We start from the raw sequence: 27,298 nt of genomic DNA, 5'->3' as shown, positions 1-27,298 counted from the left end.
GCTCATAACAGGATATTACACTATAGAAAGCAATTCAGACAGAAATACTGTGCAAATTCTCAAGTAAGAGAGAGCATTTTAATGGCAAACAAAGTTTAGAGGATCCTGTACTTGCTATACAGACAGTACTGGCAATTACCATGGATAGCTTTTAGTAAACTCACCAAGTCAAGCAGCATAACTGCAAATATCACAAGCAGGCAATAATATCTTCTCCTTACAAGCAAAACCTAAATACTCCCTACTGGGCACAACAAATCTTTTATCCCTTCAAGGTGCAGCCTCATTGGCTCTCTTGACTCTATTCAGGTGCAACAGTTGACAGGGAATGCTTAAAGGGCCCCTGTCTTGAGCACAGAGATAAAATACCTTGTTCAAAATTAGACAGATTTTACCCTCATTATTAATTATGTCTACACTGAAGAGTTTTGAAAGTCTTAACTCATGACATGAGCCTCAGAGAATATTTTGGTTGAAATAGCAAGGTTGAAAATTATTATTGCTTAAACCACTGCCTTCAAGAGTATTGCAGTTCTCTTGGCAGTCCCACCTAGCTCATCATTAGCTTAAGTCTGAAGGTCACTTAGAAAAATCCTAGCTTGAATTTAGATGTTCTCAAACAGGTCAAAAGAGGGATTCTTATGTGTAAGGTAAGAAAGATTAGGACTTCTTGATGCATTTTGTAGAAATGCTGAGAAGCAAGCAAAGCAATGAAACTATCCAAGCACTATCAAATATTTTTAGCTGGTCTCAGAAATGATTAATGGGTGAAGGGTTCTAAGTCAAACTCTGCTTAAACTTCAGGGATGTTACTTATCGAGCATCCTCTACGAAGTGATTTTTATGAGTTTATGCTGTTTGTACATGAGTTGCCCCATTTCTTAATGTACATCCAAAATTTTGAAGATTTCAGCAAGAGGATTTTCTGGAACCTTGTTATACTCTGAATGGATGGATTTTTCTCCAAAACACTGAAAAACCATCAGTAAGAATTATGCTGATAGGTCACCTGATATGATAATTTTAAAAAATACTTAGATTTTTCTCAGAGCCTAATTTTTCACAAGCATGAGCCAGACAGATTTTTGTATTGATAATAACACTCATTCAGATTTTATGAAGATAATAAATGGGAACACATATCCCTTAACTCTTACTGAGTTGCTCAGTTGTAATTGCTAAAGACTGAAGTGTCTGAATGTTGATGAATAAACTGGGGAAGATGATCTGGAGCAAATAAACAAAACTTCACAAGCATTATCCAGTTAAGTAACTGTCATAGCACTCATTAATAACCACACCAGAGACACATTCAGTATCATTTGAATTATTTATTTTTTTAAGTGGACAATTTAAATGTTGATGTTATTTAACCATTTTGTTTGAAATTTCTTAGAGCCCTTGGCTGAGATTTCTTGCCCTAATCATAATACATAGGGGGAACAAAAGTAGGTTATTTTCCAGTGTGCATGTGTGTCTGTGTCTCTGTGTACGTATGTGCTTTACAATTATCAAACATATATTTACACACCAACTTTACACTGAAGTCTTTAAGAAGTCTTTTCTATGGCAGGGGAAAGAATCAACTGACCAAAGACTTAGGTCTATATGATCCATTTGAGATTTTCCAGTATAGTCCCACAGAGCTTCTTATGCATTCAAACTTTTGCCGGAATGTTACTCCATCCAGTAGTGTTTCTTTATGAGATGAATCCTGGAGCTGAGGAATGCATCTCTTCAGTTTCCTTAACTTCACTAAACTGTAAATAATTTAAATTATTAAATTGAAATACCAAGACATTTAGTTATTGTTCATATCGCTCATCTTTAACCTTCTAATAATACAGCACATTTTAAAAATAATTTAAAAAACCAACAAAAAAAAAGAAAAAGAAAGACTTTGGAGGCTATATACTACACAATCTCCATAGCTCCTGCCTCTTGGGAAATCTGTTACAATATTACAATTCCCAGAATGCAGTTGGAGCAGTGGAACAGAATTGGCTGTTGGCAACTTTCACATTCAGCAATCCAGACACTACAACAATAATTTTAAAAATTGCCTTGTGATTTATTTTGTTTATCTGTATTAAAAAAGGAACACTAACCTACTTAAATATAGTTTGGTTTTTGTGAAACACCACAAGATTTGGCAAAAAAAGATGTAAAAGAAGACTGGTTTGATGTATAAAACTCCTTAATAGTAGAAGAAACACTGACCTTAATTTGGCCTATTCATAGATTAATTTTATGTAGTTTTGCTGCATATTTGAAGCCTTCAAGTGCAGAACAAGCTGCTTTCAGGTTGGAAATCACACAACAGTTGCACACCAACAATTCCTTTAACAGGCAAGGTGATAAACAGTAAAGCAAAGCAGAAATGTGTACATAGTATGTGCTATGAGTCATGTGCACCCATGATGTATAGTTATATTCTGTTTGTGTGTACCACTATTGTGGGTGCATGCCCATTCTCTACGAATTTAAGTAGTATTTTGCTAAAACTCGCCTGTTCTGTAGCCTCTGCTTTGAACCAGCTTTTTCTCACAACCCAACCATTCTGCTCTATACCCTGCAAACAAGTTCATCTGTCACTCACCAGCTTTTTATCTTTGTGTCAGTAAAATTTTAGGACAACTGGATGAAGAATTATTTCTTACACACAACATGATAACACTCCCACTGTAGGAAATGGAATGAAACAAATGGAATAAAAGTGCAGTGACTATGGTGAAAAATTATCCACAGAGTTAGGCCTCAATCTCTTTCTTTGTTTTAGTTTGGGTTTCCTTTTCACTAGGTGGGGCAGAATTGTGTGGGTTTTTTGGAGAGGAAGTTTTCTCTCTCCAGAACATATATTTGTGAAAAATGGTGTAGCAGGTTAAGGGGGCATAAGAGGAACTGTGTACGTACATCAGATTTCCCCTTTTCTCTCCTTGGGCTACTAAGCATTGCCCCATTTATTTAAATGAGAAGTGGCAGTGGTTAGCCCCTTTTTTATCACTTCAGCAAAACAGATTAAGCCCAAGGATTCTTAGCAGAGGCCAATATATTTGAGATTGTTCTGAATGATGACATCTGTCACTGCATCAAAGACAAACTGTATGTTACTGGTATCAGTGGCACAGGTAAAGTGTGAGTAGATCTCCTTGGTCTCCTTGTTGCGATTTAAGTCCTCAAACTGGCGCTGGATGTAGACTGCTGCCTCTTCATAAGTGTTTTGGCCTTTGTATTCAGGAAAGCAGACTGTTAAAGGTATACGTCGGATTTTTTCTGCCAGCAGATCTTTCTTATTCAAAAAAAGAATGAGGGAGGTGTTGATAAACCAATTGTTGTTGCAGATGGAATCAAAGAGACGCAAACTTTCTGCCATTCGACTCTGTAGGAGAGGAAACAACATGTTAATAACAGTATTTCAGCATCACTGGAAAGCACACAAAATATGTCTATCAATGAACAAAACCTACTTTTAGAAACATTTTTTGTTTCATTTGGCAATGGTCCATCTTACCTTACCATGAATTACAGGGACCTTAATTCATTTATTTTGATGCAATACATTTCTTCATCTTTTTTTATCTTTTAAAATATTTGGTAACTACAGAGGAAAGTTTAAAACCGAAGATTTAGAAATTATAGGTGTAACTTGGGGAAACATGGTTGTGTTCAAACTTAGGTTAGCACTACAAACACCTTCTTTAATAAAAGGAATGAGTAATTTCTAAGGATTTCACACTACAGAAACATTCTGTTTAAAGTTTTTGAAAAAGAAGGAGCCACTACAGTACAATGGTAATATTGCATCATTACATGTGTAGTTCAGCACATCATACATACTCTGATTTTTTTCCTTGCCTTTCTTCTTCCCATTGTGTAATGGTAAGCTTGAAAGAATACACAAAACTCACGTTCTACTCACACTGGTGGGACAATTTGTGTATTTATGGGGGAAAGCTCTGTTTAGTCAGACATGTTTAACATCTTTGTGTCTGCTACCCTGTATGTAGACAGACTCCACTGATGAACAATTTAGGATGACAAACACAGTTACATATTTGGAAAAAATAATCCAATGCTGCTATAAACTGAAAGCAGAAAGGTCTGTTAGAAATCAACGGCTGTCTTGAATTGCCCTGATGGGCTGCTGCGGCAACACTCTCAGGGTGCAGCTGGAGCTGTCCATGGTACCCAGTGCTCTTGGCAGGCAGCTTTTATCGTTTGGTTTATACTTATGAATAGGTGTCAACAGATGCAGTGTTTGGAATAGAAAATATTCTAGATGATTAAAATAAATAGCAGTCATTCTTTGTACAATTATAATGTGTATCAAATAATATATTCCTTCTACCTAAGATATGTGCCATAGCACACAGTGGCAGTGTTCTCGCAGTGCCAGAAGGTACAGCAAGTACTTCAGAAGTTTGCTTACTTTGGATAGTGAGTGTAAAACCATTATGACACTTCACTATGTTCTAACATTCCCACCTATTCTTCTGCAATAATTGTAATAATTCTTCTAATGTTAACTTGTAATGAACTTACTGTTTTGAACACTATTAGTCACATTTCCCATATAGATCACTCTGCAGGTATTGCACTCCTTTGTATACACAATATTTCAGGTTTGTAAAAACCTTACTCATACATCATGAGTCACCACAATGGTCCAGAGTAAGGGTACAGAAGGGATTTGGGACATTAAAAAAAAAAGTATATTTTGCTTAGAAGATTATTTGCAAATATTCCATTTGTCTGGCTTGCATTCAGAGTGAATGAAACTAATCTACAGAGTCTGGGTATTTTTGTTGATGTTTGACTGGGAAGGATTCTGGCCAGTTTTCCTGTTTGGAAAGTGGAGAGGATGATTTTCGCTTTTAATAGAAGTAACAGTATTTTGGGACTAATTCTCCTGAAATGTGTATCAGTTGTGTCTAGTGTATCTCCCTTTACTTCATTAGAGTCACTCCATGTTTCAGTTGGTGAGACAAAGAAAGAAGAATCATTCACTCTTTCATTACCCAAAAAGTAATATGAAAATATAATTTGCTTAACTCTACTTTTTAGTTTTAACAGAAAATGAAACTATCTTCTATTGTTATTAATTCAAAGGAAATTTGCAACAGTATTGAGCGTGATTATTACACTAAAACAGTATCCTGAAAAAGTTACCCCTTAAAAATGCACAGTTGCTGAACTGCTGGCAGTTTTACCTAAACTTTTCAAATTACTTCTTATACTTTCCTCATTTTATTTGTGTTGCTATTCCTTTCCATTTGCTGTGGACTGACTTGCTCAGAATCACATCCTCTGTTCTCAGAGTTCCACAAAGGCATTGATTTAGTGATTTTAGTGACTAATTCTGTGTTTACAGATTAAAACCAAGACCATCGGCAGTTTCAAAAGCTGCAGGAGCACAGGGGCACACCATGATGGTTGGCACTGCCACAGCAGCAGTATGTAGCAATGTTAAAATCTAATGTAGAGCCTCTTAAGGCATACTGAAATATAAACAAATTGACTCAATACCTATATTTGGTTGGGATTTTTTTGTTTGTTTACTTCTTCCTCTGTAAAGGTGGGGTTGTCTAACACTTGAGCCTACTTTGTGTACAGACAGATTTATAGGTGTTAAAATGTGGCTTTAAAAATCTGTTTGAGGGTTTATATTTTAGTATCACCATGAAAATCCTGTCACAACAAATAACCCACCCCAAAACATCATAGGTCTGTTTCCAAATAATCATCCTTTTCTTTCCTTTCCTGAATTTGTAGCTCTGTTGAAATGCTTTCTCTACTAATTGTTTGGAAAAATATGGTTTAGAGCTAAACCTAGGGTTTAGCCAACTCTCTGAACATTCATTCCAACAGGATATTGCATTTTAAGAGGTTTGTGTTTATTACTGTATTTTGTAGTGAATCACAATAATGTTCCTTTACTACCAAATCCTCAGCTGGACTCTGTAGTCAAAGGACAAAATCAAAACCTTTCCGTAAATTGTGAAATGCAATGACTGTGTACAAGAGGACCAACAGTTTTCAGTTATTGTAAACTTGGTCATCATGATGTAGAGAAAGAATTTGTAAACTGGCACCTGCCACCTAAGGAATTTCTTTTTCAATGTAATATTAATTTTATTATATTGGTTGATTATCTGAAAGTTATACAAATCTTAACTAAACCAAATAGAATTTCTTTTAGTTAAAAAGCAAACAAGTTGATTAGGAATAATTTCCTACATAGATGCATGCTGTATTACACCAGTGCAAGACTATGGTTGTATGCTATAAATGCTTCATATAATGCTATAAATGCTTGATATACCTTCGAAAATGAACCTTCCAAATCCAAACTATAATAGTGGAAAAATGTATCACTGAGCAATGAGGAAATAAATATATCAGAAAGGAAAATCCAGCAATTACTCTCAGTAGGATGTCATCCATGTAGTTATTAAAACTTTAGGGAAAGAGAAATAGCCAGCATCTATTTCATATGAAGAGCATATAAGAAAACTAACTGTAGTTGCTTCAAATTCTTTTTAACCTGTTAACATGGAGACATGAAACAGTGCTCAATATCACTTTCCACATGGAATTATATGACAAACATATAAATCCAAACCCAAGAGAAAATAGTACACATGGCAAGACAAGGCCTGTATAAATTTTAAGTAGTGGCTTGTGATTTGCACAGTGCATCAATCACATTTCAAACAGCAATGCATGATGTGTCTCAGGCTTTTATAGCCAGATGACATCTTGATACAGCTGAAAATCTTAAACAAGAAGTCATATATCCACAGGTCTAAGATGAAGGCTGACCTTGAAACTGAGCCTAAAGATACATGATGTATCCACTCACATAGTCCTATCCTAACGTAACAGGCTCATTCCTGTTTTTTTAAAACTACTGTACATATTATAGGGAAAGCGAACTAGAGAGGGTTAAGGCTTATTATAATAATAAGAATGATAGAATAAATTATTATACAACTCCTAAAGGAGTTACACAGATTTTCTATTAATATGAAGGAAAAGTAATGGTAGGAAAAGGCATTGTTCTTCTCTGCAGTGTCATTTCCAGTTCAGGAATCCTGAATGAAGAAGCTAGCCAGGTGGTTGGAAAAAATGTGCTGCTGTAATTCCATAGTCATACACAAGCTGGGGTATAAGCAAGATAATGCCAATGCCTTATCCAGATGGCCTTCTTGGGAGCTAATTGCAAATTCTTCTCTGAGCATGAGAACAAGGAATTGGTTGCTTAAGGGAAAGAACATCCTAAGGAACAGATGGCTGCTTCTGTTCTTCCAATAATTTGCAAACATACAAACATCCCTGGTCATGCTCTGGAACAGCAGAGGTGTGCTTAGCAGGACAGAGTTCCAGGGCAACTAAGAGTTTTTGAGAAGGAAGACCCTCTTAGTCAGTTAATAGAAAAATCACTTGGTAAGTGAAGCCAAATTGAATGTAGCATCTTCTCGCAGCTTTCACATTAAAACTTTCTGGTCACAGCTGGGAGAGCTCTGAACTTAAGAACTATGAAGAGAGAAACTATCACAGATAAAAGAATTAACTGCTATTTGTATTAAATACCAAAGTACTTTCCATCATTATTTGTCTTTCATCATTATTTTAAACCTGGTTGGCACTTCAGGATTGTGAAATCATCAACTAAACTAAATAAAATTTATCTTATGTAAACCATAAACAAAGATGAATAAAATTAGTGCAGGAATGGTGTTTGCTTTCCAGAAAAGTTAGAATATCTTTAAATGTCAGCAAATCTTGGACAAAGCAGTGGAAGCTGTTGCTATTTTCCTGTAGAGACTTTTCCTTACGATAGTGGCTGGCATTTAGCATACGCTGGTAGCTATAAGCTATTTCACAAAATGCCATGAAGCTTTTCTTTCCATTTCAAATGTGTTATTTCAAGACCTGCAACTTAAGACCTTCTAAAGAAAGCAGGCGAAGTTAATGTATTTGAAGAAGTGGTAAAGGGGTAAAGAGGCAGTTGAATCTGTTGGATGTAAACACTGGGCTTTCCTTAAGATTACTGTACAAAAAAAAAAAAATAAAATTGAATTTGTTCTGCAATAATGACAGTCTACAAAATAAATCTAAGGAAATACCACTGCCCAAGACAGTCATTGTCAAAGCAATTCAGGAATTCACAGCATGTTTGTATAAATATGTAATAAGAAGGCAGAGGAAAAGCAGAAGAATTTTGCAGAAGAAAATACAGATGATGCAGAAAGCAAGGAACAGCTTGGGTAAATAGAGATACTTTTTTGTTTAAAAAAAGCCTAGATTGAGTGCCAGATGAAAGGTCCTTTCTGTCTAGCAGTTAGACAGTCCTGATTGAGTGCTGGGTAAGAAAGACATGATTCAAAAGGAAAAAGACTATTGCATAATTCATCTTTTGTTCAAAGAAGACTCCTACAAGAATGCGCAGGACCAGATAGCTATGTGTCTAAATTGGGAAAATCGATGATAATTTCATGAGTTACAAAAAATAATTACTTTCATCTAAAATGAAAAAGAAACATTTGGAGATAAGTAAATAGACAATCTAATTCACTCTACATATCTCTCAAATTAAAAAATTAAGAACCTCACTGAGGTAGGAATAAACTGGGATACAACACTCTTCCTGTGTTGTCCTGTATATACCTGTTTCCAGCTTTGGCTCCTCCCAGAGGGGACAGGATAATCAGGGGTTTGACTAGATAAAATCATTTTGCCTTTCTAAACTCTTTCTTTCCAATCCCAAAGTTCTCCTGGAAAATGCTGCAAATTCTAAAATGTCAACATTAGAGGGAAATACAAGGGTAAGTCCTTTTGTGGATTCATTAAGAAGTGTTCTTCAGTCAAACAGCATCTTAACTTATTCTACAAGCAGACAAACTCATTATCCCATCACCAAGGTAACATGTTCCATTAGTCTAAAACCACTGCAGGAATTCCTGACAAGTTACGTGGTAAACAAAACAGGAAGGAGGTCAGGATAACAGCTATGTCAATATAGCACCTGTCATAGGGATACGTACATGCATGTGTCACCTATTTCTGTCCTTCCTGCCAAAATTCCTTTTACTGTCTTGCACATTTAAGAGGATGCAGAAAGGTGGAAAACTAACATAACATGTTATGTATATACGTATACTTTATGCTATTGCAATAAAGGGAAATTGAAGGGGATGATAAAAGGTTTTATAGTAGAGGCACCTCTACTTTGAAAAGAACACATAGAAGGCTAAGAACCATTGATGTTATAAAGTGGAGCCCTGAAGAAATCTCATAAGATTTTGGATAGGAAGATACCTATTTATATGGTGAGGGCAAAAAGAAGTTTGCTTCTAGTTTTTTTAAACAGATTCATCCTCAAATTAGGAGGAAAAAATCATACTAGCGAACAAAATCTGCAAACCAAATGAATTCTTCATTATTTTAAAGGTAATGTCCTGTAATTGTTTCTACTTACAGCTTGTAGGTGAAAATGTAGAAGAGGTAGAGGAAGCAGTAGTCAATATTGATAGCTCTTTTCCCGAGAAGAAAGGGGAAATAAACCTGAGAAAGCAGTCCTGCAGCATACTGTGTCCCTTGATGATTTCCTGTGGAGTATTACTACTGTCTTCACAGCAGATTCTGCAAATAACTGAATCTGGCAGCATGAACGAGAATTACATGGGGACCTTTAGTCTTGGCTATTGTACAGGATGACAATGAAACCATTATGAATATTTTATCACATATGAGCTCTGTGACTGGAAAATAATTGTAGTGTTACTAAGGCTTACTGTGGACTAGACTACACAAAGCAGATTTAATTGGGACTATTACTTTAACAGAGTCCTGAACATTTGTCTTTGAAAACTGATTCCTGCAATTTTTTAGGTGTGCATTGAAACAGCAAGTCACGTCTGTAGGAGTATGTGATAAGTTAAGCATTGTTATGTATTAGATACATATGGGTGCCAGTGACAGACGGGGGTAAACCACTCTTTAGTACTATCTATCAAAAACTGTTTTATATTTCTAGATCAGGAACAATGCAGATTTGTTAATCCTAGTGAGTACAGTCTGACACCAAGCTATGATTATACCAAGGAGAGTGCCTGAGCTAAGAAAGAAGTTTGATTAAATTTTCTGACAGCAGGATTAGATTTTGATCCCAGGAATTTCCAAGTAAAGGAACAGAGCAGGTACTGCTGCTATGACTTAAAAACTAAAGGGAACCTAAAGAAAGGATATATAGAAAACTCCTGGAAGTACAGAGGAAAAGGTTACTGGGTTCAAGGATCAGAAAAAGTGTGGCATTCATCACTTAACAGGAATGCTAGAAGATCCTGATAAAGGCTACTGGAATACATCTGGCCAAGGTATTAAAGGCTGTTCCACTACAAGGAGGCAGAAACAGAAGTGGAGAAATACATGTAGATTGAGTTATTGCTTGTGAGTAGCTGTACATAGCTTCTAAGCAAACTGAGGTACAAAAAAAAACAAACTATATTTAGAAGTTATAACATGTGCGTGTGCTAGGTGCCACTTTATATTTATACATATATTTATCACTTCTCATAGGAGAATTACAAGTCCAGAGAAAAGTTCTAGATAAAGCTCTGCTCAGGAGAACAGAAATATGGAGCAGTCAGTACTGGTCCTTTGCCTGACAGAACAGCAACACAAGTCAACATTTCTGGGAATGAGTAATCGGGATAGATTGGCAAAAGAAATGCTACTACAGCTGATGCACGCCAACGAAAGCTAAAGTGACAATGGGCCAACATATTTAAACCTCAAAATTACATAGATAGTGCCTATAGGGCAGTGCTGCTAGGGCTGTAGTAAAAGTATACAACATACATAGTATCATAGAATATACCTCCTTTCACAGGTCTCCATTTAATCATGTGGGTAGGTAGCTTGTTTTTCTCCTTCAAGGAAAGCTTGCTGGTTCAGGTGCTCAGCAAACAGCTGTTACCACTCTCCTTTTACCACCTCAAAGGTCAACAAAGCTTTATACTACGTAAGCCTCCTGATGTTAAGAGTTAGGAGAGCTTGCACTGTGATTCTCTGTGTATTATTTTGAGGGGCAAGAAGTTTTAAGAGGGCAAACCTGCCATAAAAAGAATATAAGAATAAATATTCAGTGTCTTCAGTTGTGCCAGAAAACTAAGATTTCTGGAGCTGAAATTAAGATAGTTCTTAATTTAGTTCTAAGAAACAAATTAGCAGCATGTAATACCTGTGCTTGCTCTTCTTTTAAGCATTGTACAATATTCAAAGCAAACTGCATATTTCTGGAGTTTAGAAAAAATCTAGTTTAAAAAAGTTTTCTTGTTAAAACCCTATTAATTTAAAATTTCACCATTCTTGATATCCAGTAGCATGAACATCAATACTTTAATTTAAAATATCTGGATGTTTCATCCTTAGATTGAGTTTTACATATAGTAATGCAGGCCAGGGACTTTATTTCTGATAACATAATTCATTTTATTTCAATGCTTTCTCACTGTTTTCAAGTGTGGTGGGTTTTTTGTTTTTATTTTCCTTCAGGCCTTTAGATTATTTGCTTAGCTCAAGGGAAAAGCAGCATTTGAAGCACACATCCAACATAGCTGAAATGTTGCTTAGTTACCAAAAAAAAAAAAATGTGGTCCAGGACATTAGCTGTCCTCATCTGAGACCTTTAAGCTTAGTATCAGCCTTCTGTGTCTAGGCAATAAGTAACTTAATGTGCTGACCTGCAAGGAGAGGCTGAGGGAACTGGGCTTGGTTGGGCTGAAGAGAAGGCTAAAGGGTGATCTAACAGCCTACAATTACTTGAGGCATAGTTACAAAGATGCTGCTGCTAAACCCATCCAAGCAGTATCAGATTAAAGAGTTAGTGGCAATGAGCACTAATTGCAGCTTGGGATGTCCAGATTTGATGCCAGGGAAAAATTTTCAATAGAAGATGTGCATAGCACTCTGATAATTTGCCTAGAAATTTTGTGAAATCTCCTTCCAGAAAGGTTTTCCTCATTCAACTAGACAAAGCCATAGCTGGCCTGATTTACTGTTGGCAATAGTCCAGACCTGCAGAGATCACATCCAGCCTGTTTCTATAATGCCATGAATTGTAAAAACAGAGTTATAACTGAATACATACATGAGAAGTCAATTGAATGCATGCAGTTCTGCGCAAATCTCAAACTTTTTGTCCTGAAGAGGCAAATTCAAGCATAAGGACTACCCTTTTGATGGAAAGAGTTACACTACACTCAATATCCTGTTGGTGAGACAGAAAGAAAAGGAAATAGTCAAAGAATGGAGCAGTGGCCTTTGTGGAATACCCATTTTGTATTGTTTTCTGCTCTTTCAAGCTATTAAAATACTGCAGAAATCTGCATGAGAACTACATGAAAATATGCAAGCAAAAGAAAAGTGTTCATTCAGTGTTGCAGACTGTTGGCTACCTGAGCTTTTGTATTGTTTACCTAACCCAAGCTCCAGCTGATAGATTATGTGTAAGGAAACAATTTTTCTTATTGCACCGTCTTTTCTAATACCCCAGGAGCAGGCGGGAAAGAGTGTTAACAGGGTCAGTATTGGTTCCTGTCACCCGGACAACTGTGTGCCTTAATTGCATATATGAGAATTTTTTTTTTTTTTTTTAATGAAATAACCCCATTACTTTTAACCACTAGAATGCACTGGCAAGTTTAATAATCCGGTGTAACAGAATAATGGCAGGGGGACAGACTGCAAAATCCAGTGCCTGTGAATGCCCTTTTCTCTGGATAAAGAACATTTGAAATCTGAAACACTGGACTGGACAAGAGTCCAACCTGATAAACTATCATAGAAAGAAAAGAGGACTTCTCAGTTAAGTAGGTTTTCATTTTCAACACAGACAAGCCCAGCTTTAAAACAGGACTTTCTGGATATTTATGAAAGCTCATACGTATAAGTAAGATGAGGGAGTATTTCCAACAGTAGAATTAGAAAACATAAAGAACACCATCAGGAATTATCGTAAGTACGGAATGACTATCATACCAAAAAAACAACCAACCAACAAACAAACAAAAACCCACAAAAAAAAATCAAAACCAACACAGTAGAGCTCATAAAATCATGAATGGTATGGAAATGGTGACTAGTGAATGGCTTTTCAACCATTTCTTACAATGCAAGAAGAAATCTCAAATTCAGTCATCTGACAGCAGACAAGTATTCTTCTATGCAGTGCATAATTAAATGTAAAACTCTGTCATAAGGTGTTAGAGAATAATCATAGTATAAATCATAAAAGTGTAATTGGGCTCAAAAAGCAATTAAATTAAAAGGCCACTTAAACAGAAAGATGTTGATGCAATGTTCATTTCAGTTATCTGGCAGGGTATACTGCAGGAAGTCTCAGTGTATGTTTGATCTGTTCCCATACTCTTTCCCAAATATCCACTGCTGCCCACAGCTGGACACAGAGTACTGCTATTTCTCAGATTGTTTGACATCTGGAGAAGGACACATTTTACCCTCACAGCTTAAGCAACTGAAACAGGAGCACTGGCTTTTCATTTTATTCCATCTTTGAAGATATTTTAGGTAGAATGCTTACGGAGTCTGGTGCAGCTACAGCTCTTGTGGGAACAATGACTATTGTCCCTTTTTATCCCATCTATGGTGCAAGATTCATGTAGCATACTTCAGAAGGAACTGTTTATTTCAGATCTGTTAGCAGCCTTACCTATAATTCTAACATAGTTCTTGCCATCGTGCTTATATTTACGTTGCCTCCCGCTAACCTGGAAGAATCAGAAAGGCTTTAGGGCACACAGGTCAGTGTTCAGAGTCAAGGATGAAAGAACAGGAAAAGCAAGCTAAATGAAAACATGCAAAGCAACATGCAATAGAGGGTCTAAATCTGGGTCTGATCTTGGCATCTTTTTTTTTGCATAAGCTGAGAGAAATACTGCATGCAAAAGCAGCATGTTTAGCAGCATAGAATAAAAAAGAATCATGTCTTCATTTTCCATAAATTCTTCTGGTTTTAAGCAGCATTAGTGGAATTTAGATTAAATCAGTCTGGAGAGATAATTTCCATGAAATCTTTTTCCTGCTCTCTCCTACTCTGATGTTTCTGGTGTCTCAGCTTTTACTGGAACCAAGTTTCAAATGCTGAAATCAGAGCTGCTTATGTAGTGCTACTCATGTAAACCTTGTGTTACAGGAACACATAGGGTTAAGTCATTGAACCCTGTCTCATTCATCTTGCAGGATGGACAATGTCATCTGCTAGTCAATATTTTTCTTTATTGTCACAACTCAAGTTACAGACTCATGCTTTACTATAAACTTACTATTTATGAACTGCTCAAAAGACAGAATTACTAGTTTCTTCTCAAGCTTATAATTATTGTCTCTGAATATTTCATTGGCTACATTTTATTTCCACATCACGTTGTCAGATCAAGAGGTACTATTAAAAGCAATTTATAAATAGGGAATAATGCAATCTCTACAATGAGAAATTACAGTTAGAAAGAACCCAGTAATTCTAGACACCCAAACTAATTTTTAGGAACCTAATTTTTCAGCACATGTATTTATTTAACAAAGTTTAATTGGTTTTTCAAGCTAACATTGATATCTGCTGTAGCTCTGAGTAATCAGACTTACTAGAAATGAAATCACAGGATCTCAAATGAGGTCCCTTGGAGAAAAGTAAGAAAGAATGTGGGATTACCTATGAATGTTTTAACTTAAGAAACTGATTTGGAACCAAAAAGGAAGGAATGTGGACCTATGCCAGGACCTGCTACAGTTACTCAGAGTAGCCATATGAACTTTCTCTGTTTTCCTGTAATCCCATGTTTCATTAATTTGACATTTTCCTCCTTCTGCAACAGATGATGGCAGTGTTCCTGCAGTTGCCAGTTATTTATCACATAAGCCCTCATTAATTGTAGCAACCCCATTATATTCATTGAATGAGGCAGAAAATCCAAGGAAAGAACCCATTATCACCATAAAGCCTGAATCAAAACACAGAAAAACAAGATATTCAAAATAAGGTTACACCAACAATCTTCTCCCATTTCCTAACTCAACTATCTGATTTCACCAGATCACTTAAACCCCACGCCATTGCATCGTCCACCCACAATCTAAACTTACTCCCAGCTTTCTCACCGTTCCAGTTGTTCCTCCTCAGACTTGTACATTGCAGATGAGAAACAGCACCTATGGAATTTTGTACTATTAGAGGCTGAACAGATATCCCTAAAGGGGATCTATTCCATTCAGATTAGCACAGGAATTTGCACAGTTCAAATTAAATCAGACTCGCAAGGAAATGAGGAAAAAAAAACCAAGTGTGAGGCAGGGGCTGTGCCAAATATTAAGGAGATCTTGTTAAAATTGTCAGATTTTTATTTTTTTTCTTTTCTTATAATGGGTGAAAATAGTTTTTCCACTTGCAAACAGATAACCTTTGTTTGAAAACTCAGCACACAGTGCACCATTTGAAGGGCAGAATTAGTGTCTTCTCTCCCCAGCTTTCTCATCTCTAAACTGGTACAATAAGACTCCTTAGTCATCTTGGTGTGTGTAAATGTATCTGCATCTGATAAAGGATCTTGGCTGTAACTATTTCTAAATTGATCCTACTGTACTATTCTAAAATTCCTTCTCTCCTACACTGGGGACAAGTACACTAATCCTGAAATTCACAGTACTAGAAGATGAGGCTGTTCCTTTTCTACATCCGTCACCAAATTTTAATCATTCATTATATATAAATGAATTTTATGTACACTGGATTTTTTTTAATTTTTATTTTTATTTTTTGCTAAATTATGGGATACCACATTACTTTGCCACCTAATAATTCCAACTGAAATCGGTGATGCTTCAGGACTGACTGAGTTACACACAGTGAGAGCCTGTTCACAAGGGAGTGTCTCATGGGCCTCTCCTGCCCTCAGAAGACAAGAAAAACATAATAATTTTGGTCCATTGAGTCTTGAACTTCGCCTAATCGCAGAGTAAGAACTCAGGACGCCTTCTCCTCCAACCTGTTTTACATTGCATTAATTTTAAATTCCTCTTCAGGTTTCCATGGAAATAGCAGAGAAGTGTGCTTATATTCTCGGCATTAAAATATTCGTAAAAAGAGAGAAGGAGATGGTTTGTATGGTAGATGCTGTATTGCTGAAGCAGGCAGTCAAAAACTTAAGCTCTTTGTATGTAAAGGATCATACGCATAAGTGAATGTATTCTGGGGTGAACAGCCCCAGAAAATATTCTTCACACAGAGAGGAGGAGGAATAGGTAGTATAATTGACCTGCAGAGAAAGCAAGGATTTCTACCTGCAATGCAAGACTTCCCAGAGTAATGCAAAATAAAATGCTGCTTTTACCATTAGAAGTTGAAATCTTTCTCAAGGGAACAGAAGATAACTTAAACTTACTACAGAGGCACGTGGTGTGCTAATGATCACATATTTCAACCAAAATGTCTTCTCTGAGAAAAAATTGTATGTTTCTTGAAACAGAATTCTTGGGTTGCTCTCAACAACCAATATGTTAAAACCTTTAAACCCAAGTAAAACCTGTCTTCTTCATAGAAAAGTCTATAGAGAAAGTTCTGTTTTTATAAACATCAGTTTATAATCCTGATGTTTGAGCAGACCCATGAAAATCACATTAACAGCATTTTAGGTTTTCCAATTTAAAATGGGCAAATTACTATTAACTGTATGTATTTTAAAAGAGACAGAAGCAGACTTTGAGTAAAAAAATACATCTAGTTGTCCCTGCAGTTTACTATATGTACTAGAAGGACAATGAACTATATAATGAATATAAGACTGATTTCTCCCTGAAATCTTAATACTCATCATAGATGCAAGCCTACATTTACACATCAGGACCACAAAATGTAAACTATGAGCCATGCCAGAAGGATGTCTTCGCTACCCCTGAATGCAGAAACATATATTCACCATTCTTCATGATGGATATAGTAGGCTGGATGACCCTGCCATTCATCCTATATGCCCTTGCAGTGGCATTACACAGGTAACATGAAAAGTCTGCCTTAAGCCTTTCCTGGGTGATTTCCAGCAATGTCTGCCAGAGGCCAGATGAGGTTTATGAAAGGAGAATTATGCAGACCATGGCTGAGCATACAAAGAATCACACCATTTTTTCTTTTGGAAGTGTCCATCCTGATTTGAAAAGGCATGACAACAGCCAAAATCTATCCACAAGGAAATGACATTGAATCCCAAGTCATGCCTTCCTTTCTAATATTGTCTCACAACAATTTGAAACATGGCTCTTTTTTTATCTTTGTATTTGATATAACAGTATTAGGCAACATCAAACTACACCTATAGTTGGCAAATACATCTTTGATCTCTTGCTTCTTATACACTGCAATTGTGACTATATGTAGATAGACATACATATGTCTGCAGCAGAACTTATTTTTATTCCCATCAAGAAGGGTACTTTTTAAAAGAATTGATTTCCTTGACTGCTTTCTTCACTTATTCACATCAGCATTCCTTATCAATGCATTTTTCTATTTTAAATATTCATGTTTTGAAGAAGACATTGAATGACTTGAGTATGGCTTTTGTATTCTCTGAACAAGGTGACATTTCTTCGACTCCCTCTGGCCTTTAAAAGTTTCTCCTTGAGCAGAACAGCAGTGGTAACGTCTTAGAAAAGCTGCATCACTCCCTTTTACTCAAGACGCCTCCACCTCACTTCTATTTGACTGTCACTCCAAAGAGAATTTATTAAAGGACTTCTTTACAACTATCATGCAGCTTAAATCTTGTCTTAGGGTGGATCACAGGATATTTTGTGGAATTTAAAGTCTGAATGGGAAGGACCCGCTTTGACACCCATGGATTAGCTAGGTTAGCAGACAGTATCCAAAGAAAATCATAGTAATGTTGGTGTTCTGGAGGGCTAATATCCCCTGGTGTCAGGGGATTTCTTGCTTGTTTTTTAAAATAGATGTCCTACCTTTTGCATTAATATTGAGGAGAGGGGAGGTGCTGGTACACAATAGTTACTGAAGTATACAGCTTATTTTGTAACCATGTAGTCTGTAAACACGGAACAGTCAGTAACATACAGGTTCTCTCCTTCCTCTACTAGCAGAAGGTATAATTAATTCCTTTTTATCCTATATTTCATTTTGCTATTAAAGCTTACTACACCATTTCCTCTCTTAGAAGTGAATACAGGTATATTAATCTAATCTAAACCTAAACATCCCTGGAAACAAACATACATCCTGTATTTCCATTTCTCATTCATTCTCAATATTTAAATTTGCTACTTAATCAAATTTTCTTAGTTATATTCTGAATTTTCCTCTTTTTTTAATTTTTATTTCATGAAGTTGTACTTCATTTTATAATCTTCGGAAATTAAATCTATCACCATAATGTGGCAATACAGATCCACGCCATTCAACTTCTCAGTGCAGATGTCTTCTAGGTCCATTCAGAGCTGCTCCATATGAAATACACATGGCTTTGATTCAACATCTTTGTTTTCATAGGATGATAAAAACTAATCTTGTATTGCAAAGGTACTGCAAAAATTCTGTGGATGAGTTTCATATGCTGACCAGTGAGAAATTGTAACACCTGTATTAAGCTAGAGCCCCTGATAAATTGACCTTGCCAGTGAAGCTGGAAAAGAAACAACCCTACTCCTGCAGTGCAGTGGAACATCCCTCTGTTACACCGTCACATCTTTCTGTGAGGTCACACTCTAAATGCAATCAGTAAAACTCCTCCAGCAAAAAAAAAATAGCTCATTTCAGAGAACGTAAGCAAGCAGCATAGGAAAATAAAAGAAAGACGGTTTGGAAGTCTAAATTAAACTGGTTGCCAAGGCTGTGATGAAATCAGGCTACGTCTAAGCAATGCTTGAAACAGATCAATACATAGTAAAACTAACATAGGATTAAAATCAGGTATCTGCTATGTTTGTACAGTGTAGTGATAACTGTATTATGTAAATAGTCAGCAAAGAGCACTGATAAAAAAGAAATCATCTTGCCTTTCTTCCCTTCCACCTACACAACCAAAAGGATTTCTTCATGCTTCTGAAAATACTATCTGGGGAAGAAGCTGCCTGTATTCCCACCCTCCCTTGCACCAGTACATAGTATCTATTTAAAACTAAACGGGTCCTGAGATCACCCAGCTGGGGCTGTGTGGTAGCTGGCAGGGACAGGCTTCCTTTCTCCTTCCCCTACCCTCCTGCCTTCAACATCTCTCTGCATAATGGGTCCTACAACCAGCCAGATTTTGCCTCCTCCTTTAGCATCCACACTCCTTTTGATAATTCTGTTACAATACTTGGCAGCAGTTATGGAATAACTGTGTATACCTCAGTGGATAGGCAAAAGAAACAAAATTAGGACAAGACGGAAAAAATACAAAACTAGAAGTACTTAAGGGTTATCTTTCGTACCTGAAAAACGATTTCACAACTCCAAACTATTTAATGAAATTTTGAAGTCTCACCTGTATAAAACTTGCACTTCTTTTCACTCACTGCAAACGGAACATCTGCTACAAAATGCAATTAAAATTTCACCCCTTCAGAAAGACTCTCACATATTTCAAACTTGAGTACATTTAATGTTCTAAAATAGCCATAAACCCCAACATTCTTTTAATCACATAAATTCTAATGAGAAGCAGGAAATACACATATATAGTTTTATTAATGACTCTTACTCAGAGCTACTTTACTTATTTTACTCATTACAGATATCTGAATCTTGAGCATTACTGAAATTATTCTAATAGTATAAACAAGCATTTATATCCTAGGAGGTCAGTTTATCTAAACAAAAATGTAAGCTCCAGTCCTTAAAAGACCATTTCATAGGCAGCCTCCACTGTCATACTTGGACCCCTGAGGAGAATGTAATACACATTTATATTATAGAACCGGTATGTAATATGAAAGACAATTAAAAAAAACTGTATCTATGAAAACCAAACATTTTAAGCCTATCAGAGTATTTACTATGTAGAGACTGTGGCTTTCATTTTACAAGAACAAAGGTATTTTTAAAATAGATGTATGTAAAAATAAACACTTCAGTGTGTCAAAATAACAGCAGTAAAAGCCAAGAATGTTGTATTGACTTGTCTGCAGGGAGTTATTCTCAAAAACCCCTTTCAAATCATAAGGCTGATGACCAGTGCATACGACTGAAGGCCCATCAGGATGGTTATTTGTATCTATAAAATCAGCCTGGGTTTCATCATGTTTATCAGTAAATCCTTTTTTGAAAGACATTCAAAAGAAGGGTATTATGGTAATACAGCAGCCTGTTAAACCTATTATCTCAGCTGTACATGTAACAAATACCCTAAAATATTTTTATGCTACAAAAAGTGTTTAAGTAAATATCTCTTTCAATAAATTTTTTTTATAAGCCATACACATCTGCAACTGAGCCAAGCAAGGCAGAACAAGGAAGATTAAGCTATTGACGCAAGATGATAGAACAATCAAGAAAGAGCTGTTGAGAGAAGGCTTTTATAACACAGAGAAGGAACATTATAACAGAGAAGTTTAAGAATTGTTGTTGTACAGTCAGTACAGATAAGCTATTTTGACAGCAGCTATGAAATTTAATAATTAACATTTAAAAAATAATGCATATCGTTTCATATACAGTCCTGTATTATAACATTGCAAATCAGGCCTCTAGGAAATGGGCTCTGTAGTGGAAATGTATGACAAATACTAACACTGAATCAAGAGGATAACATCAACAGGAACACGGAGGGTTTAGAGGGGGTATGTTTTATGCGTGTAGGTCTGATGAACAGAGAACAGCAGGACAGAAAGCAACTATTGGAGATAAGATACTTTGAGTAAACACGTTCGAGGGTTTAGACAGCAGTAGATCTTTTTGGAAGGTGCATTTTTGTAGGTGGCAGTCACATTACACAGCTGTTTGCAAAGGCTGACTGTTTTTCTTTATCTAAACTTCATTTTCTTCGTGCCACCAGAAATGCCACATGCCCATATCATATCTGTATGGGGAAGATGACACAGATAGCACTTTACCTCTTTATTTTAAGAACAGTAAAGGTATTTTACATTCAGGATTTATTGCCTCAAAAACCCCTTCAGTTTCCAGCTTGCACTTTTGGATCATCAAGTAATTTCCCTATAACTGAGAGGATGATCATCTTCATAAAAGGGAAACAGTAGAATTAAAAAAGCATCGGTCAAACTGTTCTAAAATCACCCATAATTTGTTAACGTCCTAGAATTTGGCATGTAAGGTAAACTGAAAAGGCACCTCACAAAAGCCCTCTGTAAAGAACAGATTGTGATTTCTGGAAAATCTTCAGTTTAAGTTGAATTTGCAACTGACTGAAATCATGCTATTTGTAAAATCTCTAGTCAAAGTCATTTTCAACTAAATCTCTGACTAATCACTCACAGTTACATTCCAGTGAAGCTAGATTCTGTCAGCTTTAGAGCAAAAAAACTAAACCATGGGACAGAACTGTTTCAGCAAAATTCTAACTGCATAAATGTTAAACTCAGAATATTTATGAATCTTTCTGCCTCTGGCGCTAAATTGAAAGCTGATTTATGTGACCTAACTTTAAAGTCAATAAATAACAATTCTTAAAAATGAGAGAAAAGCGAAGAAAAAAACCCAACATTCTTTCAAAAGCAAAATGCCTGGGCAAAGAGTTAAGGTAGCTGGCAACAGAGTGGAAAAATATTAGCAGTCTACCATATGCATGACCTACAAGTTCAATATATAATCATTTTGGTGAGCCAAGGCTTAATCTTATATCCCATGTTCATTTTACTGGATATCATCACCTTACTTGACATTTTGCAGAGACTATTATTGATTTGTGTCAACTAAAGAAAGTGACACAATGGTGACAGTACAGGTTAGGGATTGATTCTCCATTAGATGATGTATTTCTTTAAATACTGAGCATTTTTTCTCTTTTTGGGTATTTATACATTGAGCAGAGACTTTGCAATCCTTTCAGCTAAACAAAACAAATTAACCTTTTGAAACCTTTCTAAATGCTGTAAGTCTCAGTCTGGATTTGTATATAGCAATGACAGCCAGATGCTCTGCAGAACACTGCCTCCAGGACATTTTAGGCACAACCATGCTGTATTTACTGTTTGTCAGCCTTTCATTTTATTTTTTTTTTTACATATCTCTAACCTCCTTTATTAACCTTTCACATTTCTAATTCACTTGATCATTTTCCTTTTTTTTCCAGCTACAACTTGTTGGGTTTTTTATTTATTTCTAATTACTGCTTTCATTTGATCTTTGAAGAACAGCAAAGGCACAATGAAAGCTGCTATTAGAACCATCCCTCTCTGTATCACTGCCAGGAGAATTCATACTATTGGACTACACCTAATACTAAAAGGCATTGCTAAAATTATTCAACTCTGCTAAGTCCAATGACACCTTTAGCTAGTATTATCAGGGCACTACTGCATAAGCATGCACACCAGTGGAATTCCAACTGATTTTGGCAAATATTAATGGAAAAAACCCTCACTGCAGTGGGAAGGCTGAGATTGCTAGAAACATTGCTAGCTTTGGCAGGACACAGCTGAAGCAAAGCTCATTGTCGGCTGATACGACACTACCATGCCATGTTGCCAGGGAAACAGCAGCAGAACAGAAGGTTGTTAAACTGGAGAGGTTCTAAAAAACCAGAAATTAAACCAAAAAATGCTCAGGGCCCAGCTGACCTGAAGGAAGCCTATCTGCCATCATGTTATTCTACAGAAATAGTTTAGTCATAACCTTCCTCCCCATAACTGATGGACTGAAGGATTCTTGCTTCTAAAGATACTACTTCCATTACATGGATTTGATGATAAATTGTGTGCAACTATTATCACTTACTTTATTTCTACTGATGATCCTTGTCTAGCGTGAGGTGTCTGTGCCCACAGCAGGGCTTGGAACTGGATGACCTTAAGGTCCTTTCCAACCCAAACCATTCTGTGATTCCATAGAATGGTTGGGTGATAGTTACTTTTTGTCAAGTAAAATATGACCAATCAATAAATAATGAGGTAAAGTAAACAAAGGATGACTGGATGTGTATTTTTTAAGGTTTTTCAATCAGTTTAATAGGGGTAAGAAAGGACAGTATCAAGACCAAATATCTAAAAACCAAGTTAGAGAACTGGGTTAATTGGAGTAGAGGAGTTATTCGCTGCCTGCTAATTTTAAAGTATAATCAGGGGACACTGTCATTAGTTGACAGGTTCAAAATTCAACTAAGCCTATTAATAGCTTTTAAAAAATGCATTTGGAAACTCAGAAATGTATCCCAAGAAACAGGTTTATGGATTCAGTCTTGGCAGCAAAAAAAAAATAAAAAGGAAGAAAATCCATGACATTTGCATATATTGTCTCATCCATTACTCTTCACAAGAAGACAAAAAAAAATACATGAAATAGATAATTTGGGGAGAGGAAGAAAATTAAGATCTGGGGAAAAAAAAAAAAAAACATAAACCCTTTCCTAGTATTTTATCCCTGCTTCTCAAGACCTGAACTCAGAACTTCCAAGTCAAAAGCTCTATCTTGATATTTAATAGGTCTTGCTATATTTCTTGTATACATTTTTCTATTCCTTCTAAACTTGTGCAGAGTTTGTGCATGGCACTCTCAGGCAACAAGCTCCATAATCTCACTCTATGTTCTGTGGACTTGCACTGCCTGTACCTCATTCTTAACGTGTAAGCTAAAAAAGAAATCATTCAATATCCTTGATTCCTAGAAGAGAAAGCAGACAATGATTAGAAATCAGTTCTCCATATGCTTGTTGTTATTTTATTAGCCCACCATATTGCCCTGCCTTATACATCTTATTTTTTTCTAGAAGAAAATATCCCCATTTATTATTTGTTATTTTAATGGAAAATACTTTATATTTTAGGTCATGCTTGCTCTAATTTTAATATATTTTCTTCAAAATGTAAGAAGCAAATCTAGACAGCATTCTGAAAGCAGATAACCTTTGCATTTTATACTGTTCTCTGATTTTTTCCTTAATCTTTTCATAATGTTTTGGGCTTTTTTGCCCAAATTGAACATTTTGCCCTTTATTGAAAATTGAGTTGATATTTTCAAAGCTGTTACAACTCCAGAATCTCTTTCTGGTATGTGCACTGTATGATAATGAGTAAACAGGATACTCAAACGTCTAACAGTATCTTTAAAGAAATCAAACTTTCCATAAAAGCCTTGTCACACTGCCAGAAAAATGGCAGTTACCCAAGAGCTCTCAGTATTAGACACCATCAGTTTTAGCTAAAAACCTGCTGGAACAGCAACACTGTCAAGCAAGCACCCGACTTCTGTTCAAGAGAACCTACTCTTGAAAAGCCTGTGTAGGAACAGCACATACATCAGAACAAAACAGTGATGATACCATGAGAATAGTAAGAAATTTTGAGTTCACACGAACAAAAGCACTGACACTACTCATTGTATTACTCTGGCTTTATGGCAGTACCGGCTGCAACTGGAATGAGTACGCAAGTGGCTTATATGCATGTCAACAACTGCAAGGTGACACAGGTCTTAGTAAACACCTGAAAATTTATGCTGCAATAATCTAGGTTAGTTGGTTCGAAGTCCTCCTCTTGCTCTTACTTTTGTTTAACCATGAAAATGTTGTTGCTCTTACTGCGTATTGTTATATCTAAGCCTGACATATGCCTTTCAATTCATGACATTAAAGAAAAGCCTCTTGTAATTTTATGTAGCCCAAAGCTTAAGCAGTTTCTTAAGTTTAAGATATCAGCTCATACTATTATCTTGTTATGATTTGATGGTTTATTTGCTTGAGCAAGTTCTCATTTTATGGCATCATCTTAATATATAAAACTGTGATCACATTATAATCTTTGACAAACCAACTGTCATCTCTCTTGATGAGTTAAAACTTTTTATTGTATATAATAAATATCAGGTCATAGAAGGACTTGAAATTAGGCAATAACCAATTTACTTAACATTAGCCATAGTCTCAAACAGGGGTCAGTAACATAGTACAAGAGGGAATAACTTTAAACTGACTGAGGGTAAATTTAGATTAGATCTCAGAAGCTCTTCCCTGCGCGGCTGCTGAGGCGCTGGCACAGGTTGTCCAGTGAAGCTGTGGCTGCTCCACCCCCAGCAGTGTTCAAGGCCAGGTTGGACGGGGCTTGGAGCAAACTGCTCTAATGGAAGGTGTCCCTGCCCATGGCAACGGGTTGGAACTGGATGAGCTTTAAGGTCCCTTCCAGCCCAAACCTGTGTTTGGTTGGACTCTATTAACATGTTCCAAGTACTGTCTGTTTTCCAGTTTTACAAACAACTATTTGGTTTTGCCTTAACTCTGGCTTGTAGAAGTGTAGTCTTACAGCTCCAAGTAATATGGTAGTACATAATTTCTACAGATATGTAGAAACACATACAGATATGATAATACTTAAGATAGAGACAGCAGAATACTCTGCCAGCATCTAGGATCCCCAGAACATTCCCTGGGTAACCAGGTAGTAGGTTTGTTCAATAAGCTACAGGAGATAGTAGAACAGGGTAGATAATGTGGCAGAATTCTGATGATCCAGTGTGCTGTAGCTCACTTACTGGCAGCCAAATAGCAGTGCCTGAACTCTGATGGAGTTTACAAACTCCACCTAGTATATACAGAATTCTTTTTAGGAATTACTATGCACAAAGTCTCTACATCCTGACTCTTCACCTTTGAATCAGGAGAACTGTGCATTCTTCTTACCATGACCAGTGTGTGACATAATTACTGGCAAGGCATTTGCAAGTGTTACAGGTACTACATTTACCCATACGCATGTCTGCCAAATTCTTCAGTTTTTATGCTGCTTTTACTCCATTGTTACATGGAGAACTTCCATACAGACTAAGCTCCTGGCTATGAAGATTATTCTGCCTATTGAAAATGGCTGAAAGAGCAGTAAAACAGCAGCAACAAATGCAAGTTACTAAATACATGCAAGTGTATAGGCAGATTCTACATGAATCTGTTTAAAGTCCAAGCTTATTTAATATGTTAGGTAATGACAGAAAGAATAACTATACTTGCAGAAAACACTGAATTAAAACATACCTTAAACCCCAGCCAGGACAAAGTCAATAACCTAGCAAAATTAGAACTGATTACAACTGTATGCCAAGTCACTGAGGTTTTTCATTTATATATGTAACTGAATTCAGGGATTCTGCAGGATTGACAGGGATGGGATCCACTTAGGATTATTGCAAAGGAAACTTAAGCAAAATGAGGTTCAAGTTGAGATAATATTTTTGGCATCCACAGAACATTTTCAATGAAAAAAATAACACCAGAAAGTTACTCTTGAAAAGGCCTTAGTCTAGACTGAGTGCCACTACGACAATATTGCTAATTTCAGTGGTCAGATACTTGCATCTGCAAAACTTTATAGCCTAAAAAACCCCATCCTACCACCTTTCCACCATGTACAACAAATACTTCTATTTTTTTAAGATACAAGGTTACTGTCAGACTAGAACGGTCTCCTTTTACTAGTCCTGTCCAATTTAGGTAGAATAGTCTATAGCATAACCACCAAATGGTTCTGAAAACTAATACAGAGACAACAATGAATTTAATTGTATTCATGCTGTTCATTCTGAAGTGCTTTGCATAAAAGGTGATCAGTATAAAAATATCCTATAAGGATATCAATATAAAGGGCAGTAGACAGAGTTAATGGTAATTTTTTTTTTAAAAGATAACATGATCAAGAGGAGTAAAGGCACCAGAACAACCCTGTAACACGCCACAGAACAAGAATGCCCAGGGATCAGTCCATGGACAATGCTGACCGAACATGACAATTCATGGGACTCCTCAGCCCCAAATCTTTCTGAGGTTGCAGCATCCAACTGTCTTTGAGCTTTTGTTTGTCCTCTAGTCTCACCTCATCTGTCCAGACTGGCACTGTGCACAAAGAGAATGCCTATGCTGCAGGTGACTGGTAAAGCCAGTCACTCCTGGGAGCACATATGCCTTACCACAAATACACAGTAAAGGCCTTCAGCACATGTCCAGAATTGTCATCTGTAAGAAGAGAGGAAGGACACTGACTGGTTGCTACCACTACCATGCCAGAACACACTATACATGAACTAGATCTGTTACACAGTAGTGGAAGATGGCAACGTGGCTTAAGAAATAGCTAC

General features: G+C 36.4%; 2 protein-coding genes across 4 annotated transcripts in view; one reads left to right on the top strand and one right to left on the bottom strand.

Annotated features, from left to right (window-relative positions):
- RSPH14 (radial spoke head 14 homolog) overlaps positions 1-27,298 on the top strand; it is an 85,547-nt gene that overhangs the window by 9,325 nt on the left and 48,924 nt on the right. The window lies entirely within an intron of this gene.
- Positions 1,317-27,298, bottom strand: part of GNAZ (G protein subunit alpha z) — a 57,836-nt gene continuing 31,854 nt past the window's right edge. For all 3 annotated transcript variants that reach the window (XM_062631332.1, XM_062631333.1, XM_062631334.1), the window contains one exon: positions 1,317-3,379. In XM_062631332.1, the coding sequence (XP_062487316.1) occupies positions 3,035-3,379 (345 nt within the window). In that variant the 3' untranslated portion in view covers positions 1,317-3,034. The remainder of the gene's footprint in view (positions 3,380-27,298) is intronic.

This window comes from Pezoporus occidentalis, unplaced genomic scaffold (genome assembly GCF_034315485.1).
Source record: "Pezoporus occidentalis ecotype Australia unplaced genomic scaffold, CSIRO_AGI_Poc_V1 ctg37, whole genome shotgun sequence".
Taxonomy (NCBI): Eukaryota; Metazoa; Chordata; class Aves; order Psittaciformes; family Psittacidae; genus Pezoporus; species Pezoporus occidentalis.
The sequence above is the reverse complement of the archived record's forward strand: the minus strand, read 5'-3'. Positions and strand labels throughout refer to the sequence as shown.